At 44.7% G+C, this 21117-nt stretch overlaps 1 protein-coding gene across 1 annotated transcript in view; it reads right to left on the bottom strand.

Annotated features, from left to right (window-relative positions):
- MRRF (mitochondrial ribosome recycling factor) overlaps positions 1204-21117 on the bottom strand; it is a 60123-nt gene continuing 40209 nt past the window's right edge. Inside the window, exons 6-7 of the mRNA XM_003480599.4 lie at positions 10564-10723; positions 1204-1760 (exon numbers count right to left, since the gene is read on the bottom strand). Coding sequence (XP_003480647.1) covers positions 1683-1760; positions 10564-10723 — 238 coding nt within the window. The 3' untranslated portion in view covers positions 1204-1682. The remainder of the gene's footprint in view (positions 1761-10563; positions 10724-21117) is intronic.

Genomic DNA, 21117 nt, shown 5'->3' with positions numbered 1-21117 from the left:
GCGTGCTCCACTAGTGCAAGCAGGGGGAGAAGTGCAACCCTTAATATCTCCAGCATGGGACAGGATCTGAGAGGAGTCAAGGAGCAAAGAGAAGCTGGCTGCAATTCCGAAGGAAAGCGGCCAGGCCCCGCTGCTGCCAGAGTGGGTTCCATTCTCAAGGCAGACATCTGGCAGAACTGGAATAAACTTCCTACCTTCCACCCAAGACATCACAGACAGCAACAGTCCAGGGCACATGCACGTCTCAGAGATGGGTCATGTCTCGCCCATCTTCACATTCCCAGCACAGATCACAGTACCTGACACAAAGTGGGTGCCCGCCATCTGTGGAGACAGCAGGATGCAGCAGGCAGTGCACATGAGCGAGATCAGGCCTCCACGTGACTCCCAGGTCTGCCAGTTACTAGCTGTGGAACCCCGGGCAAGAAACTGAACCTCTCTGAGCTCTTCCTCTGTAACATGAGACTGACATCGAATAATGGAACCCTCTAGCACTTTAGGCTAGTTGTCTAACACTGTCAAGTCTCAGTTTTCCTATTTGCTAAATGGAGATAATATACATCTTGTGAGTTTGCCGTGAAGATTAAAAATATTACCTAGAACTGTATCTAGCTCATGATGGCTATATTATGAGTGAATGAATGAATGAAAGAATGAATGTAGGGAAAAAAAAACTTACTGAGGGAAGAAACCTATCCTAGTACCCAAAGCTGAGCTATAACAAACCACTCGTCCATCCACAACAGGCAGGCCCTGGGGACAGGGATCTCACTGTCAAGTAAATGGTGAGGACAAAGGGAAGAAAAGAAAGGAAAAGCAGCCAGCATTTGTTGAGAAGCTACTATGTGCAATTCATTCACAATGCATTCGCAGGCTTATTATGTTCCAGGCATTATGCCATATTCTAAGGATACTACAAATATACAGACTCTATCCAACAGAACAATTAAAGTTCAGATAAAAGCAGTAGACAGTGCTAGGAGAGCTAATAACAGGGGTCTTAGGTTGGGGGGAAAAGGAAGACTTCCCCGAGGAAGCGCTACCCAAGCTGAGACCCAGGGATGAACAGCCACGGCCAGGTGAGGAGTGGAAGAATGGTCCAGGCAGAGAAATGAACATGTGCGATGACTCAGAGACAAAAGGACTGTTCTGGATGCTTTAACACAGGGCCCTAGAGATCATTAATCCAGACCGACACCATCCTTTCCTTTGTGGTTGTTATTCTTTCCAAGTTATTTAGATTTTATTGTTTGGTAAAAATGGGCCTCTAGCAAAGGTATCCAGGCACAGGTAGGTTCCATGTTAGCCCAATCGGAATTCAAAGATAGGAACAGGGCCTGACTAACTGTTTGAAAGGAGGCTCTCATGACGAGAAGCAAGCAGTGTAAGCCTGCCAATGGTCCTGATAGCTTGGTGACGTCACAGTCCAGACAGATGGGTCAAGTAAAGGCCCTCTGTCAGCAACAGACATTCTCCAAGGGCCACCCATGCCAGAAGGCCCAGAGCAGATGAGGACAGCAGGAAGAGATTGAACAATGTCCCACTGGAAGGCTGGGCCTCACGCAGACTGACAGCTGCAGGGTGACAGCCTTTGTGTGGATGGGGTAGAGAGAGGCCAATCTGCCACCCATGGGATCCACTAGGAACTGGGCTCTGGAGCAATGCTGGCCCCTGGTGGATTTTCAGCCAAGGAGTTCTTTGGTTTTCACTGCCAGATGCCTCTCCAGCTCTGCAACTGTGTCGTCGGCCATTTGGCTGATCTGCAGAAACACAAAATGAGACAACCTGATAACCGGAGCTGGGCAGATGAAGAGGAGGAGGAGAAATAGTTCAGAACTATGAAAGGTTATCTGGGAAATACTAATAATAATTATGGTGACAAAAGCTCACATGAATTGTGTTCCAGCCAGGCACTGTACTAAGATGTTACATACACACTCTTATTGATTCCTAACAGCAAGAGGGGACACCATGAGATACGTTATTATCCCGTTTCACAGAGGAGGAAACTGAGGCAGTTAAAATCACTTGTTCAGGACACACAGCTAGAAAGCAGAAATGACAAAATTTAATCTTGGGTAGTTTGCACAGACAAAAATTCTTAACTACTATTACAGGGGACAGAGAAGCCAGCTTTATCTGTCCCTGAGGAGCCTCTGGAATTCCTACACCTCAGACACTCTGCTATACCAAGCTCTTGTATCAACTGATAAGGAGAATATTAAGATCCCAATGATTAAGCAGGAAAAAAAAAAGGGGGCTTGAAAAAAGATGAAGTACATCTGGTTAACAAACATGGAAAATTCAACAGACACTGAAGAAATGCAAATTAAAACAAGATATAATTTAGTTATCATAGTTAACAAAGTTTGATGTTGTGGTTTTTAATTACAATATTCAATGCCAGAGCTATGGTGAAGTGGATATATCACATATCACCAATAGGAATTCAAATTGATGCAAATGTTCTTACCATTTTTTAACCCCCAACTTCTCAACTGAGAAATTACCACATGAATGGAATCTGAAAAAAAAATGTTCTTAAATTCTAAACCCAAAGATATTTACTGAAACTTTATTTTTAATAATTACAAGTCAGAAAATTTTAAATGACAGCATATGTAACTGAATACATATAGCCATTAAAAGGGCTAAGACTGTCTATTTCTCATGGAGAGGGTATAAATATAAATAACATTCCAGTATATATTTCTGAAATGTCTGTTTTATAACAAGCATGGATTGCTCTTGTAATCAGAGAAAAAGAAATGTTTCAAGATATTATTTATAATATCATGGAAATATGCTCATGTTACCCTTGAATTAAAGAAAAAGCAGGAAATAAAAGTGTGTATATATACAGCAGAAACGATCTCAAATATGTTCAAAATACTCATATTTTTAAAACGGGAAGAAAATGTGTCAAAATATTAATAGTGATTATCTTTCAGGGATGGAAAGATGGGAAATGTATTATTCATGCTGGTGTCTGTCACATTCATCATAAAACTCGGCACATAGCAAGTGCTCAGGAAATATTTGTGAAAGGTATTATTAGTTTTCTGTGTTTTTCTGTATTCCCCATATTTTCTGCAATAAAATATACTCCCTCTAAGAAGAAAAACAAAACACAATTTAGTAAGCATTGCAGCCTCCGTCCTACGTCTAGGAGGGACCTAAGGCAGAAAGCCTTAGGCAGGAAGCTTGGAAGAGGCAGAATGGTGCCCAGGATCTGTGCGCTCAGCAGCACAGCAGCTGTCCAACATCTTTATTTGCAGACCACAGGCCTTGGCCAGGAACTGGGCAATAAATGCACTGGCAAGGGTAGAAACTAAAAAAGGATTTGGAGCAATTGGTCCCAGGCAAGGAGACAGCCAGACTCTCGCCATAGCAACAGCTGCTCATTTTGTAGTTGGGCACGCCGGAACAGGACCGGCTCAGGACTGCTGCTCAGGCTCTCACTTGGCTGGCACAAACCCTTGAGAGGCTTCTTTTGCCCTCACCCCCCAGCAGCTGGACCGCATGGGGTGTGCAGGGTGCCCAGCAGCACTGCAGCACCTGCAGGCTGGCAGCCTGGGACAGCCAGGAACCAGGGCTACAGGCCTCCTCTGGAAAAATGGCATCTGGGGAACACGGACTAGGACTGGGGAGAGGAAAAGGACTTAGAGGAACAGTTTGATAACGTGGGTTATGGGTTAAAGTCTCACTGGGGAAACAATGTGCAAGTCATTTCCCCACTTTGAGTCTCGGTTTCCTTAACTATCAAATGGGGATGACAGTCCCTTCCTCAGAGTTAAGTGTGAGGGCTAAACAAAATCATGAATGTGCAAGTATGTTTAAACTGGGTAATTGCTACATGCAAATACTGCTTGTGTTACTCTGATTTTTACTCACTTCCTGACTTCTTTTCAAATTAATCGATTAGTGAAAATATTTACTTTCTTGGAGTTCCCGTCGTGGCTCAGCAGTTAACGAACCCGACTAGCATGCATGAGGATGCAGGTTTGATCCCTGGCCTTGCTCAGTGGGTTAAGGATTCAGCGTTGCTATGAGCTGAGGTGAAGGTCACAGATGAGGCTCGGATGCCGTGTTCCCATGGCTCTGGTGTAGACCAGTGGCTACAACTCCGATTGGACCCTTAGCCTGGGAACCTCCATATGCTGTGGGCACGGCCCAAAAAGACGAAAAAAAGAAAAGAAAGGAAGGAAGGAAGGGAGAAAATACTTACTTTCTGCCCTATTACAGGCATAAAACGTCCTTGGGGATAGTCTGCCTGTAAGTGCATCTTTTCCTTCTTAAAATAATGATGATTAAGAACAACCAGAATACTAACAACGGCTTCTATTTACTACATGTCAAACACTGGGCTGAAAACTTTACCTGCATTATTTCACATAATCCTCAAAACATACAAATTACTATTATCCTCCTTTACTATAATGTGAATATTAATTTTTTCACCTGACAGTTACACAATAGCTCACACAATGCAGAAGTGTTTTGTCCTCTGTCACTTCATTCAAATCCAACAACCTCACATATCTATACTATAAGGCAGGTGGAACAGGTATTACCCTCATTTTATTTATTTATTGTCTTTTCAGGGCTGCACCTGTGGCACATGGAGGTTCCCAGGCTAGGGGTCCGATCGGAACTACACCACAGCCACAGCAATTCGGGATCCAAGCCAAGTCTGCAACCCACACCACAGCTCATGGCAAAGCCGGATCCTTAACCCACTGAGCAAGGCCAGCGATTGAACCTGCGTCCTTATGGATGCTAGTCAGATTCTTTTCTGCTGAGCCATGGTGAGAGCTCCTACCCTCATTTCACAGAGGAGTAAACCAAAGCCTAAAATGTTACCTAACCTGCCCAGGATCACATAAAAGGTCAGTGTGTGACTGAGCAGAGAACTCACCCACGCTGGTTCCCTTGATTGTCAGTTTGGTGCTGCTACTCCCTCTGGGGAGCCCACAGAACCTGGCCTGTCCTCCCTCATCAAGGGGGGGCTGTGTTAGACTCATTAAGTCAATTCCATCTCATATTCATAAAACTGTGAGTAAGGAGTAGGACCAACAAATAGTGCAAACCATTACTAAAGACCAGCAACCATACTAGCTACTTTTAACTATGCTGTGCTGTTTGGTCCTCTCACCAATCTTGTGAAATAGGCATTAATGCTCCCACTTTAGAGATGAGGAAACAAAGCCTCAGGAAGGTAAAGCCATTTGCTGACCTTAACAACTGAGAAGTAAAACAGCCAGGATTTGATTTGTTGCTGCTGTTGTTGTTTGACTACACCCGCGACATGCAGAAATTCCCAGGCCAGGGATGAAACTCACACCACAGCAGCAACCTGAGTCACAGCAGTGACAATATCGGATCCTTAACCAGCTGAGCCATGAGGGAACTCTGAAAGAGCCAGGATTTGAATCCAGGCCAGTCTGACTTCACAGCAGGAGCCCTTTCCATGACAACATGTGCCTCACACAGATCATAACATCATCATCACTGTTGTCCTCACAATCAATATCATCACACTGGCTCCTGACATGTTCCAGAAAAGAAAAGGCAGAGACAGAGAAGCACAGAGTCTACCCCCGGGGCAAGCCTGGCTAGCAAAGCTCAGAGCACCCACAGAGTCACCGGCTGCTGCTTCCACCCACCGACTCACTCTCTCCAGCGTGCCTGCCTGTGGTCCACTAGGAGCCCTTCCCTCCTTCGGCTCCACTAGTACCAGCTTCACTTTGGAGCCGCTCTGTTTCTCAGAAAAAGGAGGCAGTGAAAGGATCTTGGCCGGATTTACTGGTGGTTTCTGCCAAGTGCTTTCATGTTCCGCAGACCCATTTATAGCAAACTAAAGCAAAGGTGAAACAGCAGGCTGGCAGATGTCAGAGTCCCAAGCGGAAAGACCCCAGTCCTTCTTCAGCAGAGCTGGCCTGGGCTGGGAGTTGGGAAGGTTGCGGGGAAGAGGCGGGGGTCAGATGTGACGGCAGGGGCACCGCCAAAACTGAATCCTTTTATTCTTATATACCAAAGATGAAACACTTCTGTGATATAGGTTTTGGAAAAAAACTTTTAAAAAGAAAGCTCCACAAAGAATACAATTATAATTGTTCATAATCCAAATGACTATCATGAACATTTTGAAGTAAATAAGCTGCCAACCTTTTCACATGCATGAAACTTTTTCATTATAAAAATGGAGTATTATGACACTATTGTGTAGCCTACCTTAAAAAAGTGTCTGTATTTTTATAACTGTCTATATTTAGAGATTCTAGTGAATGGATGTAAAACAAGCTATTGTCCTACTATCAGAAGTTTAGACAGTTTCCAATTTTCTAGTATTATACATAATACATCAATGAACACCTCTGTAGATAAGGTTCTTGATAACTTATTTTGGATAAATCCCGAAGTCAGAGAATCAGTAATGTATGGGTTTTGGTACATACTACCATATTATCCTCTAGAAAGGTATGGATTTATACAAAGAATATCTTAATCTTTTCTGTGGAGTGTAGAACTGAAAGCAATACTTCCAAGATAAGCAACATTTTAAATTCACATTACAAATTCTATGTTTGAGGAGTTCCCTAGTGGCCTGTTGGTTAAGGATCTGGTGTTGTCACTGCTGTGGCACACATTCGATCCCTGGCCTGGGAGCTTCCACATGCCACAGATGTGGGGGAAAAAAACTAATTCTAGGTTAAAATGTTTGGGATTAGAAAAGGCAAAAATTCTTTTTAAATACACATATTCTAAACACCCTGCAAGTGATTTAGACAGTACATACCAAAAATCTTAAAAATATTCAATTCCTTCATGCCATAGTTCCACACATGAGACTCTATCCTAGGGAAGTCATCTCAACAAAGATTTATGTATAAAAATATTCACTGCAACCTTATTTATAATAACAAAAAAGTTTAAACAAACTAAATGTCCAACAAGAAGGCTTATGAAACTGAATTATGGTATAACCACAAGACGGACTATTTTGCAATCATTAGAATGTGGTTGTTTATGAAGAGTTTTTTAAGACACAGGAAAATGGTAATAGCTTTAATGCTAAACAGAAAATAAAAAGCTGGATTCAAAACTGTATGTAAACTACAAGCTTTCAATCATGTTAAAAACTGCGTAGTTTAAAAAGGGGGAGGGGTGGCATATCCCAAATTATAAATGTAATAAAATTCATTGCGTAATAAAACAAAATTAAAAAAAGAAAGAAAATAATAATAATCAACGGTAATAAACACTGAAGAAAAAAAACTAATCTGAAGAGGAAGGTGAAAAGATGGATGCTAATGAGTGAAGGCCTCTGGCAAGGTCTTTGTCAAGCAGATTTTTTTTTTAGGGCCAGCAAATGGAAGTTCCAGGCTAGCGGTCGAAATGGAGCTGCAGCCACCAGCCTACCCACAGCCATAGTAACGTGGGATTCGAGCTGTGTCTGTGACCCACACCACAGGTCATGGCAACACCGGATCCTTAACCCACTGGGCAAGGCCAGGGATCAAACCTGCATCCTCATGGATACTAGTTGGGTTGGTAACCCGCTGAGCTGCAACAGGAACTCCTGTCAAGCAGGTTTTATCAAGAGTGTTGGTATAAGAGTTTCCTTGTGGTGCAGTGTGTTAAAGACCTGGCATTGTCACTGCAGCAGCTTGGGTAGCTGCTGTAGTGTGGGTTCAATCCCTGACCAGGGAACCTCCACTTGCCACAGGTGCAGCTAAAAAAAAGAGTGCTAAAATGAAAAATCCAAAAAAAAAAAAAAAAAAAAAAAAGAACAAATCACACAAAACAAAAACCAGTACAAAAAGAGAACAGATCAGCAATTACCAGAGGGAAGAGGGTGGAAGGAGGGTGAAATGGGTAAACTTCCATACACGGATACTAGTTGGGGGTCAACTGTAGGGTGATGGGTGGGAACTAAACTTTGGGTGGTGAGCACACTGTGGTGCAGGCAGAAGTCAAAATACAACGTATACATGACACATACAGTGTTACCAATCAATGCTAAATACATATTTTTTTTAAACACAAGAAGACAGATTTAAAAAAAGAAGAAGAGTGCTGGCTATCTGATCATTCTTCTTTTTTCAAGGAGCATGGGCTCTGATCCCTGAGGCAGATGCCAGATCTGCTGAGTGAGGAGGGCCTGACAGGCCCCCAAGGTCCACAGGAAGCAACAAAAAGCCAAGTGTCAATGGCAGAGATGGAATCCCCTGGGAGAGAGACAAGGAGCTGGCCCAGCTAGACTCTTACGAGGTCTGCTCAGTGCTCAGAAAAGGCCTGGCTGGTATACAAATCCCTCTTAGCTGACTCGGGGCAAGAGGAGGGCACGAAGGGGGCAAGCAACCCTTAAGGCAGGAATTGCACATCGCTTTTACAGAAGAAACAGTCTCCAAGGAGTCAAGTAACTTCCCCCAGGTCATAGGACATGAAGTGCAGAACAACCTCTTTCCAACCCTAGCACCATCACAGCAGCACACTGTAATGCTCCCAGGTCACTTCCTTTCCCGTCTGCTTCTGCACATCTGGGAAGCTTTTATTTTTTATTATCTTTGTCTTTTTAGGGCCACACTCCCGTGTATGGAAGTTCCCAGGCTAGGGGTCGAATTGGAGCTGTAGCTGCCAGCCTACACCACAGCCACAGCAACACCAGATGATCCAAGCCAAGTCTGCGACCTACAACACAGCTCACAGCAATGCTGGATCCTTAACCCCCTGAGTGAGGCCAGGGATCGATCCCACATCCTCACGGATACTAGTTGGGTTTGTTAATGCTGCACCACCACAGGAACTCCTGGGGAGCTTTGTAAAAACACACTCCCACGAAGACCTACTGAATCAGAAAATGCAGGAGTAGGGCCAGCCAGCCATCTAAAACTCTCCCCCCGGAGTGACTGTGGTCTACTTTTTTTTTTTTCCAAAGTCTTTCTTAAAGAAAAGCAAATAGTTCCCAGGGCTGCTGGGAGGCGGGGAGAAGAGCCCCCAACTAGCATTCTAACTGTGAATCTAACTGCAGGTCTAAGAGCAGAGAGAGTTAGTCCATTTATGGCCTTCTTGCCTCTCGCATCCTCCCTCTTTACTCCCCATCCTGTCCACACTCCTGTTTAATCTTCCTAAGACAATGCTTTTATTGTAGACAAGGAGGCTTCAGGTAAATCCTTTATAAAAGGTTTGAACCCTTTATAATATATTATGCTAAACATTAAAAATTCTATCTCCTGAATTCTGGTAAACTCATCTTCCTGTCTTAATTCCACCAGTTCAAGCCATGTCATTTCCTGGTTGGATGTCTACAACAGCCTCCCTGCTTCCAGTAGTGCCCCTATACAATCTATTTTCCACCCAGCCACCACTGTCATCTTTTCAACACAAGCGTGACACCCCCACTGTCCTAAAAAATAACTGTTCAAAGGAGTTAGTTCAAGTATCAGAATCACCTGGGGAGCGTTTTAAAATGCATTATCCTTGGGTCCCACCCTGACTCATTGACTTAATCTCTGAGAGCGGGGGGTGGGGGCATGTACCTGTATTTTTATTAGCTCCTCAAGTGATTGTAATACTATGAAAGATTATTGTTCGACAAACATTCACGGCCACCCCCGGGCTTCCATGAACCCATATATTTCCCTGCCCCAGTGACTTGGCCCATGTGATTTGCAGGGCCAGTGGGATATGACAAGAGCAGGTGCCTAATCTCTGAAGGCAAGTACACCAAGCCCAGCCTAGAACAGCTATATCTCACCTGACCCACAGAAACAAGAATAAGAACTCATGCTGGACAGAGCAATCACTGAGTTTTGAGGTAAGTTGCTATCCAGCATTTATATTGTGACCACAGACAACTGAAAAAGATGCAGGGCCAATGTGGGAACCTCTGAACATGTTCAAGTTCCATCTCCTCAACTTGGTATACAAGACCCACCAGGAACTGGCCACTCTGTCTTCTCTGACCACTTCCTAGTCTCACCCCAGTCCAAGCCCAGCGACCTAACAGAATGTGCTCAGTCCCATCACCATACCTTTGCACATGCTGTTTCACTCTTGTCTCTCACTATTTCACTCCAGTAGCTCCTAAGACTTGTTCAAGGGCCACAACTCAGTACACTAAGAACAGTGCTAAGTCCTCACTTCTCGGCACCCAGACAACCAAGCACAGACAGGAGAGCATCAGTGCACGGGCTCTGAGGGCAGCCTGCCTGGGTATGGATCCCACTGCTACCATTTACCAGCGGTGTGACCTTGGGCAAGATATGTACCTTCTGTGAACCCCAGTTTCCTCACCACCTACCTCACAGCTTTGCAGTGATGCAATAAGAGAGTGCAGTAAAGTGTTCAGCATAGAGCCTGGAACACAGTCAGGGGGCAACAGCTTCCTCTCCCTCCATATTCCCAGGGTCCAGCGCAGGGCCAGGCCCAGGACACTCAGCCAGTGTTGATCATGGCAGTGAAAGAGCTAGGGGTAGTCTCTTAACTGTCCTCACTTCAGACATGAACCAGTGATTTTCTGGGTCAGAATCCTAAATACCACATCGCTGGCAACAGTACCTGCTTCTCTATGAGCCTGAGGGTGTCCTCCGAGGCTTTGTCCTTTGACTTCTTCAGCTTGTTCATTGCGTTGGTCCGCACCTTCCGTAAAGACTCTTTGGCCTTGTTGGTGTTCTGTTTAGCCAGTTTCACCAGCATTTCCCTGTGCTCCCTCGTCACTCTGATAAAAGACAAAAGACCGTTCAACAGCACCATCCCACACATTAACAGCCAGCCAAGAGTTTAATGTCGCTTTGTTCACTAGCTCAGCAGTTTGTAACTTTAGTCATTTTTGGTGGAGGACCTCTGCATTTCTGACACTCTCCCGGGGATGCTCAGGGTCAAAGAACGTCCCTGGTGAGTTGGCTGAGGACGGCCAGTAAGAGCACTGCTTAAAAGCATGAGCAGGGAGTCCCCGCAGACCTGATGCCAAATCCTGGCCATGTCTCTTACCAGATGCATAACGGACTTCCTCATTATAGAGAGTTCCCATCTGTATAACGGGGACTGTCAACACCTGTTTTAAAGGGGTGGTGTCAAGGTTATGGGATGATGTGTGGGTTAAGGATCCGGCATTGCCGTGAGCTGTGGTGTAGCCTGGAGGCTACAGCTCCTATTAGACCCCTAGCCTGGGAACCTCCATATGCCGTGGGAGCAGCCCTAGAAAAGGCAAAAAGACAAAAAAAAAAAAAAAAGAGAGAGAGAGAGAGAGAGAAGAAATACATTTCTGTTGTTTTCACCATGGAGATGTGGGGGTTGCTTGTTGCTACAGCATTGTGCATCCTATCCTAATACACCACAAGGATCTGAAGAATGAGTGCAAGTCACCAGTACTGGCAGGGATTTCCTGAACGAAGAAGGAGCATGTGCACAGGCTTTAAGCTGCAAGGAGATCACATTCATGTGAGGAACTGACTGGAGCACAGAAAACAAAGAAAGGAGTAACAAGAGGCTGGAGAGCCTTGTCATAGAGGGTCTTGGAAGATCATGAACTCCCATTTTTATGAAGAAAATAAGGTCCAAAGTAATTTGGTATCTTACACAAAGTCAAACTGAGAATGGCCTGTCTCAAAAGCTCAAGGTCTTAGTATGACAAAATTTATCTGCCTCCTGTCCTGAAATTAACATCCCTGGCATACGGTGCCTGACGCTCAAATCAATGTGATTCTGGGGATAGTCCCAAGTTCCGGGGTATATGTTCCATGTGAAACAGTGACAAGCAGGTCTTAAAAATTTAGTGGCATCTACCTGGTACTTTTTCCCTGAGAGAATGAGGGAATAATTAAAGAATTTTGAGAAAGGATAAGCTCTGAGGACAAAGCGAACGGCTGTGTGATAAATAAATCCTTCTGGACCCAGCTATTTGAAAGTATGTGCAAAATAAAAATAATCCTGGTTACTACCATTATTAAGCCCCCTCAATGCCAGGTAAGTACTGTAAGTATATTACATCACTGAACCTCACAACAACTCATCAAACTAGATCTGAAAACCCCCATTTTCCAGTGAGGAAACTGAGGCGCACAGATGTCAAGCAACTTGCCCATGGGTCTGAGCGACAGAACTGGGATCCAAATCCAGATCTTCTGGCCTGTGTTCTTTCCACTTCTCCATGCTGCCTACCCCTTGCAATCTATTTCAAATAAACTATGCGCTGCTGCCATGACTTCTGCTTCCAGGCAGAAAGCTTTTTTCAAAGTCAGTAATATGAATCTTGGGACTGAAAAGGACAAAACCACCATGTCAGGAGTTTAGGGATTTGGATCAGATCTTGTTACTTTTACGGTTTTTAATTCATTGAACAAAAATCATGCTGACATGTTTAGGTCTCTTTTTTGTTCTGCCAAAGCATATGTCAGTATAAGGAAGGAACAGGAAAATTAAAACTTGATCCACTGATTCAAAAAACCTAATCCTGCTGAAATACTAGGAGGGGCAGAAAATAAATGATTCTAAGTCTGAAAGAAACCTCTTAAAATTCTCTACCGAGAAGTATTTCAATCTTTAGGTAGCCTGCTTTTTAGACAAAATTTAATAAAATAAAAAATTTATCTAACCCACTTCTTTTTCACGGCACTATTATATTTATATTTTACATTGAGGGGAAAAAAAAATCACACATTTAAAAATATATAAATTGGGGAATTCCCGTCGTGGCTCAGCGGTTAGTGAACTCAACTAGTATCCATTAGGATGCGGGTTCAATCCCTGGCCTCATTCAGTAGGTTAAGGATCTGGTGTTGCCGTGAGCTGTGGTGTAGGTTGCAGACACAGCTCAGATCCTGCATTGCTGTGGCTGTGGCATAGGCCGGGGGTGCAGCTCCAATTCGATCCCTAGCCTGGGAACTTCCATATGCCCTGGGTGAGGCACGACATTTGGGACTCAAAAAAATCTTAAGAGTAAATGGCTGTATAAAGAAAATAAAACCATAATATATGTAATGTGGCCTAATAAAGTGTATTTTTATATTTATTCATGTAAATGTGATCTCAGTACACTACTAACACCAGTTTCCATACATGGTAATATTCAATTATTGACACTGACAAAAATATCCCAGTTTCAGGATGCAAATACAAGGCAATAATCTAGGAGAGGGGAGGGCAGTGAGGAGGAGGGAAGACGGGGGGACAGGCACAGGAAGGGCTGAGAGGAAGAGAGGCATCAGTGTGCTGGTTCTGGGGGTTGAGCTACAAGTCGTCCACAATACAAGATCAGAAGCAGTCAGGGCAATGGAAAGGACTGGTTCTGAGGTCAAGACAGAACTGTTTCCCATCCAGGTACTAACCAAGCCTGACCCTGCTTAGCTTCCGAGATCAGATGAGATGGGGCACGTCAGGGTGGTATGGCCGTAGACAAGACTGCCCTGTTTGATTCTGGTATCTATCACTCAGAAGGTGACTATCCTTGGGCAAGCTACTTAATCTTTCTCAGTTTCTTCATCTTTAGAATGAAGATAATAAAAACACCTTACGGGGTGATTGGGAGAAAGAGACACAACATATATATAAGTACCAATTCAGATAGCAGCATATAGTAGCCTTGGATAAATGATAGCGTTTATGAATGTTTTAATCAAACACACTTAATTACTTCCTCATGAAACAACGAGGGCACATCTGTTTTAGAAAAGAAACATACTATATTATGGAAATATTTTAATTCCCTTCCAAACCAGTGATTAATACATCTGATCATCTCCATCTCGCATTCACAGGGTTCTGAGAGTACACGCTAGTTGCAGCCCAGGCTCTGGCCCCAGCCAGTTGGTTCTGAGCACCCGCACTGCACTTGGCGAGCATTCCCTCATCAAGCACTGGCTGGGGCCTCTGTGTTCCCTGCCAGGTCCTGGGCCAGGCTGGGGAGTACCAGAGAGGAGGCAGGCCTGATCCAACTTCTCTAGAGGCTCGGCCCAGCAGTGTAGACAGACTTGTCAACCACTACTTAGGAAGAGCATGACTGCTGCCAGGACAGAGGGATGGGCCTTCTTCGGGGGGGGGGGGGTGGAGCGTGCCCAGAGTAGAGCTCATTCTGCCCTGTGATCTGGAAAATGCCCTGTAGATGCAGAGGAACTCATCAACTGCAGAAGAAAGGAAAGGGCACTTTAAGCAGAAGCACAGTGGGAGACACAATGGCAGGAAGGCGGGAGGCTGAAAAAGGTGCACCAGGGTCAAGTTTGTTCTGTAAGCCTGGAGTTTTCAAGTTCTTCCTTACCATGAAAGCATGCCTTCAAATAAAACCAAGCAGAGGGCCCATTTATGAAACAGATAAAAAGAGAGCTATTTCAGGTAATGAGGGGAAGGGCACGGGGGGAGGGGGTGGTCCCCATCACAGGCCTGTGAAACTGAACGCCACCCCGACTGCCCCCTGCTCTGGGTCTGCCCTTACTGACTCACTGACATTAGGCAAGGAATTTAAAAATCTCTGAGCCTGGCTCATCTCACCTGGAAAAAGGAATCGAAGATCAACTAACAAAATCCCCAGCATCGACCTTTCAGAGTTCTCATGAGGATTAGATGAGATAATATATGGAAAGCATACAGTGCAAATCCTGGTAGAAAATAAACAATCAGAAAATGTAAGCGGATTTTGTTGCTATCATTGTTTATGTTTTGGCAACTATGGGGGCATCTTCAAATAATGATGAGCTTATTCATGGAAGTTTCTACCAATAGGGAAATGACAGGGCAAACAATCCAAGCTCCAGCAAGATGACTTTTGGAGATTTGACTTGTGAGTTAACATCTCATGTACACTGCAAAATACAAATGTTCACAGCATGTAGCCATGAAATTTTCTTTCTGGTATTAATTCACTCATTCAGTTTATAGTTTTATTCAGCAGCTATTTACTGTATATTTATTGTGTTCCAGCCACTATGTCAGATACAAAGAATTTGGTATTATACACACATGAGTTTACAGTCTCAAGGAAGGTAGTCATTAAATAAACACACAATTAATCATAAGTTACACCCAACAAAGACATACAGAGCTCTCTGAAAATAATAAGCAGGGGAAAGGAGCCTGACCAAGCTGTCCTTGTGGGACTCCAGGAAGAAAACGTGAAGATATTTAAGTTAAGGGATATTTAAGTCAGGATGAGTAAGAGTGGAGAAGCTGGGGGAAGATCCTTCCTAATGGGGGAAGAGCCCAGGGTAAACAAAGGCCTTTATCCAGGGAAGGAGGGTACTGCTCTTGGGGAACTGAAGAACGGCAGTGTGGCTGCAGTACAGAAAGCAGGGCCGAAAGACTGTTTCCAGTGGGGAGGCTGGGGGGGCTGGTAAGGGTGAGACTAACACGCAGGCACTTCAGTGCCATTGTCAGGCTCATTAGATGCACAGATGGTTGAACACACACACACAAATGTGGGAGATACACACAGGGGAACAGGATTCAGCCTGAAAAGGCAGGACATTCTGCTACATGCTACAACATGGATAAACTTTGAAAAGGTTATGCTAAGTGAAATAAGCCAGACTGAAAAGGACAAATATATGATCCCACAAATAGAGGTACCTGACATAGTTAAATTCATAGACACAAAGTAAAATCGCAATTACCAGGGAACTGGGGATGAGGGAACAGGGAGCTGTTGTTTAATGGGTATAGGGTTTCAGTTTCACAAGATGAAAAGAGTTCTGGTGATTAGCTGCACAACAATGTGAATGTTCTTAATACCATTGAACTGTACATTTAAAAGTACTGAAAAGGTAAATCTTTAATGTGTATCTTGCCACAACAGGAAAAAAAAAAAAACAAAAACAGCCTCAGTAGACTGTTTCTAAGAACAAGATGGAATATCACAGACGTCTGAGGCAAAGGAAATGTGGTCAGCTTTGTATTTTGTGCAGACAGCAATGTGCAAACCAGATCTGAGCACATGACAAGTCCACCCGGGAGCCTCTGGGCAGGCAGACGGGGAGCTCAGGCCCTAGCCCATAGAAGCTTCGTGGCCGGGTGATGAAGACAGCAGCCATTTCCGCTGGGGTCAGAGAGCCTCCCAGCATAAGGCAGGGGTTCTGACTGAGCTGGCAGGGTCACACTTTGTTTGTACAAACTCCTCCAGCAGGTCTTCCAGTAACATCCTGGATGGGGGCCTTCCTGTAAAATTCCTTGAGTGTGTCCCATGAACAATAAGCAGAGGGGCCTGCCCCGCCAGTAACTCACATGGCAGAGAATCCCCCTGACAGAAAGGATACTTCCTATTGTTTCAAGGAGAACGGGACATGTGCAAAACCACTCACCAGGTGTACAGCAGAGGAAGCTACGGTCAGCATGGCAACTACAGTGAAAACCAGTTATAATGTCAGACTTCCAAAGGATCTTTGGTCACTCAGAACTTAAAAAGGTAGAAAGACATGCTTTAAAGGCAGGAAGACCTAAGCTGGAATCCCAGCTCTGCCACTCATTAGCTTCAGAACTGTGAGCATGTTATTCAACTTCTCCAGACTAGTCTCGTGTAAATGAGAATAAAGACTAAGAAGGCGGAAGCACAGGATTACATGAAATGATGGTGGCAGCTCCGTGCAGGGCGGCCACTTTCTTATTCTTACCACAGAATTGCAAGGCTGGGGAACAGAGGACATGAGCAGTGGGGGAGAACGCAGTCAAAAGGATTTAGTCACTAGGAGCTTAGGCTACTATGTGGTTGGTGAGCAGCCAGGGGCAGAACCAGGAGAGAGGAGAGCAGGGAGTAGGGGCCGTGGGAAGCGTTAGCTCGGCTCCAGCAGCCGTGCTGCACGGGACAGGCTGAGGGAGAAGGGAGCCGAGCTTCCACAGAACAAACGGCCCACGGAAACACGTCTCTGACGGCTCCAAGGAGAGCAAGCTTGCCCCCTCCTCCCTGGGCCGCTGAGGCTCCCCACCCCCCACAGCAGCAGGGTGTGCAATCAGAGGCAGACACATGCCCTGCTTTATTGTTTGCTGGTGGGCGCTGCCTAATGCCTCGGGGCCACTGGCCCTGAAGGAAATATTTTTGTTTGTGTAGCCCAGCCAGACTTCCTATGCTCCCAGGTCCACAATTCTCCCTCCCCTCTTTCCTCACCGGCCCCCCTGAGCCACCCCCCCACCCTCAGCTCCCCAGCCCATCTTACACACGCTACTATCTCATCCAGACAGGAGGTGTCCTTCTAGCCCAAAGGAAATCGTACACACCCTTTGGAAGGATCTCTACCATCACAATACCTTTAGTTCTCATCTGCTTTCAAAGGCCTATCCTGTGACTGAGGCCAGCTAAACCAGACAGGCCATCCTGAAATATAGCCCAGCATGATGGAAAGACAGAGGAGGTTGAGGTCAGGGGTCACAGCTCCATATTCCCAGCTGAGTGACCTTGATTAAGTCCCCGGTTTTCTCCTTCCCTATCATCCTAGAAGCTGGAAACCCAAGTCCAGGGATAAGTGGAGGTAGCTCTCATGTACAGGACAAAGGGCCCAGGTTTGGGTGGTCAAGTCAGACTTGATTTCCGCTTCCAGCTATGTCACTTACAGGTGGGATAACGGCAGACATTTGGCTTTTCCTCCCGAGATCACAAAGCATGTCGCGCGATGTGTTTAAGAGAACGGCCTCTGTAGCCAGACTGCCAGTGTTTGAGGCTCAGATCTATCACTGCTTAGCCGGATGACCCTGGGCAAGGATTTTACCTCTTTGCCTTAGTGTTCCCATCTGTCAAATGTGTATAACACCACTAAGTTAATGAGACTGCAGCACAGGATGAAAAGAACTACTCAGTGCGCTGGTCATGGAGATGTGCTCAGTAACACTATCTGTTACTGTTTCCTCAACTGTAAAGGGGAGGAAGGTAATAAAAATGCTCTCTTTCTTCCACAGTTGGTATCAGGAGCGAATGAGAGATGATGGTTAAAGAATTCTGCGTATGTAGGTACTGAGTATCTTAAAAGCTGTCAATCACATGGAGAACAGACTTGTGGTTGCCAAGGGGGAGCGGAGAGGGAGTGGGGTGGATTGGGAATTTGGGGTTAATAGATGCAAACTATTGCCTTTGAAATGGATAAGCAATGAGATCCTGCTGTATAACACTGGGAATTATATCTAGTCACTTATGATGGAGCATGATAATGTGAGAAAAAAGTATGTATACCTGTATGTGTAACTGGGTCACCTTGCTGTACAGTAGAAAACTGACAGAACACTGTAAACCATCTATAATGGAAAAAAATAAAAATCATTCTAAAATTTTTTAAAAAGCTGTCAACCAGATTAATAATAAAAATAACAGTGATGTCTCCTAGAGAGAGAGCAGAGGACAATGGCTACAAGCTCAGGCTGAGAAAGACATCTGTTCTTCCCATTATTAACCTGTGACACCAGGCACAAAGAACTCCCTTCCCCTGTGACTCAGTCTCTTCATCTGTAAATAGGGGTATAATAACATACGTCCCTCCTAAGACTGTTACAAATACCTTAGTCAATATACAAATAGCACCCGGGACAGCAGTGGGCACAGGACACACTCACATTCACTCGTCCCATAAACACCAACTGCATTCTTGTACTTACTACCTGCTAGGTCCTGTTTCAGGGGCTGGGGATATAGCAGCAAACAAAACTTCACATTCTAGTGAAGGAGAGAGTAAACATAAGTCTACGAAATGCCACTTAAGTGCTATGAAGAAAATAAAGCAAGACAGGGAGATAAGGAGGGACCTTATTACGATCACAGTAAGCGCCCGCTGACAACTGCCCGGACTTCCGGCCCCAATGCCATCTGCTCCCCTTCAATAACAACAACACTAACATTTGCAGAGCTCTTCCCACGTGCCAGGCTCTGAGATGACCATTAGCTTAGTGAACCTTCACATCACTCCTATGACCTAAGTGGTCTTATTACCTGGTTTTTACAGGTCAGAAAAGGGAGGCTCAGACAGATCAAGTAACATGCCCAAGGCCACTCAACAAGTTCCTGGTAGACCTGGGATCAGAGCCCAGGGCAGCCTGATTCGTGAATTCCAGACCTCCCTTACTGGTGCTAGACAAACCCAAGCAGCTCTTCCTACCAGCTGCAGCGATGAGGGGAGCACCGCTCTAACTGAGGCCCGCGTAGGTACACAGCTCCAGGCCACCCCTCCAGCTCCACTGCGTAAGCGCAGTGGGTAGAAAGGAGAAAGGGAGTCTCTAGAGGTCGGCAATGGGGCAGTGACCTGACCTCCAGCAGCCAAGTGCCAGGTTCTGAAAGCAGGTACAGGACGGGGTGGGGGGGGGCAGGAGGCGCCACTTCTGCATTGGAGTTGCCGCAGCTTTCTCCTCAGCCCATGCTCCACGCTTGGTTCCTGACCGCTCTTTCTGGTGTGTTTCAAACCGAACATTCGTGCAGGGAGGGAGCCCCATTCCGAGCACTTGGGACCTGAAATAGTACGAAGTGCTCCTAAAAAGCCACAGGCGGGCTGAGGAGAAAGCAGGCCTCCTCACACTGCACGGAGGCTCGCCTGGCCTGGACAGTTGAGAGACCACATACAGAAGTCCTCCAGCAGAATGAATGAATGAGTGAATGAATGGTCCTGGAAAGCAGGTAGGCAGTGGGCATGACAGGGCTGGAATAGCAGCTGTAGTTGCTCCAAAGCATTGGTGGCTGCCTCAGCACAGATGAGGTCACTAGGTGTCCTCCTCTGACTTTTTTTCTTTCAAGACCACTAACAGTCTGTATGTGTGAGGGTTGTGTAAAAAAAGGGTATTACCAATATTTCCTAGAATGTGCACGTTATACACACGATCTTTGTACAAGATCCACAAAGCCATACAGCAGCTAGACAGAGGCCACAGAGCTAGGAGGAAGGAGGTTCCAGGTCGGCAGCCTGAAGAGCAACGTGACAGTGTGGCAAGAAAATGGGCTGTCAAAACAGATTCTATATGAACGATGACTCCTCTGCTTACAAATCTGTGACCTTGAGCAAATCACTTAAACTTTCTGACTCCAAGTTTCCTCATCTGAATTATACCTATCTCAAAAGGGTATTTCTCTGTAGGCACAAAACAATGAGATCATCCTGAAAAAATGTACAGATGATTTTGCTAAGCCAAAAAAAGCAAGTTTTGGCACTGTAGGTACTTAATCCCATTATGTAAATTAAATATGTGTGTGTGTTGTGTGTGTGTGTGTTTGTGTGTGTGTATGCGCATGCATCATTTAAAATCTGGAAGAATACATGTTAATCTTACCAACAGTTACTTCTGAGAAGAATACTTGGGGAACTACAAAAGAACATTTTATTTTTCTGTAGGATTTGAATTTTGGCAATAAATGTATATTATTTTTATTAAAAAAATGAAAATCATATATCTGTTAAGACTCTCATATCCAGAACGTAACAAGGATCTCCGACAACTCAACACCAAAAGTACAAAAAATCTAATTTTTAAAATGGGTGAAGGACCTGAATAGACATTTTTCTAAAGATGTATAGATGGCAAACACGCACATGAAAAGACACTCAACGTCATAAACATTAGGGAAATGCAAGTCAAAACTATCATGAGGAACCACATCATACACTAGATGATAATAATAATAACAACAACAAGTGTTAGCAAGGAGATGCAGAAATCAGAACCCTTAAACATTACTTGCGGGTATGTAAAAGGTACAGTCCCTGTGAAAAAGTTTGGTAGACCCTCAAAAAGTTAGAGTAATCACATGACCCTGCAATTCCACTCATGTGTGTGTGTGTATATATATATATATATCTCCAAGAGAAGAGAAAACATGTTTATACAAAAGCTTGTGCAAATATGTTCAAAGCAGCATTATTCATAGTAGCCAAAAGTGGAAACAACCCAAAAATTCATCAGCTTATCAATAGATCAATAAAATGTGGCACATCCACACAACAGAATGTTATTCAGCAATGAAAAAGAAAGTATTGATACATGCTGTAACATGGATGAACCTTGGAAATATTTAATGCTAAGTGAAAGAAGCCAGACACAAAAGACCACATACAATGTGACTCCAGTCATACGAAATGTTCAGAATAGGAAAATCTAGAGACAGAAAGCAGAATGGTAGTGTCTACAGCAATCCCGGGGCCGGGGGTGACCTGGGGGTGAAGTGGGGAG

Source organism: Sus scrofa, chromosome 1 (assembly GCF_000003025.6).
Source record: "Sus scrofa isolate TJ Tabasco breed Duroc chromosome 1, Sscrofa11.1, whole genome shotgun sequence".
NCBI lineage: Eukaryota > Metazoa > Chordata > Mammalia > Artiodactyla > Suidae > Sus > Sus scrofa.
This window is presented reverse-complemented; position numbering and strand designations above follow the sequence as displayed.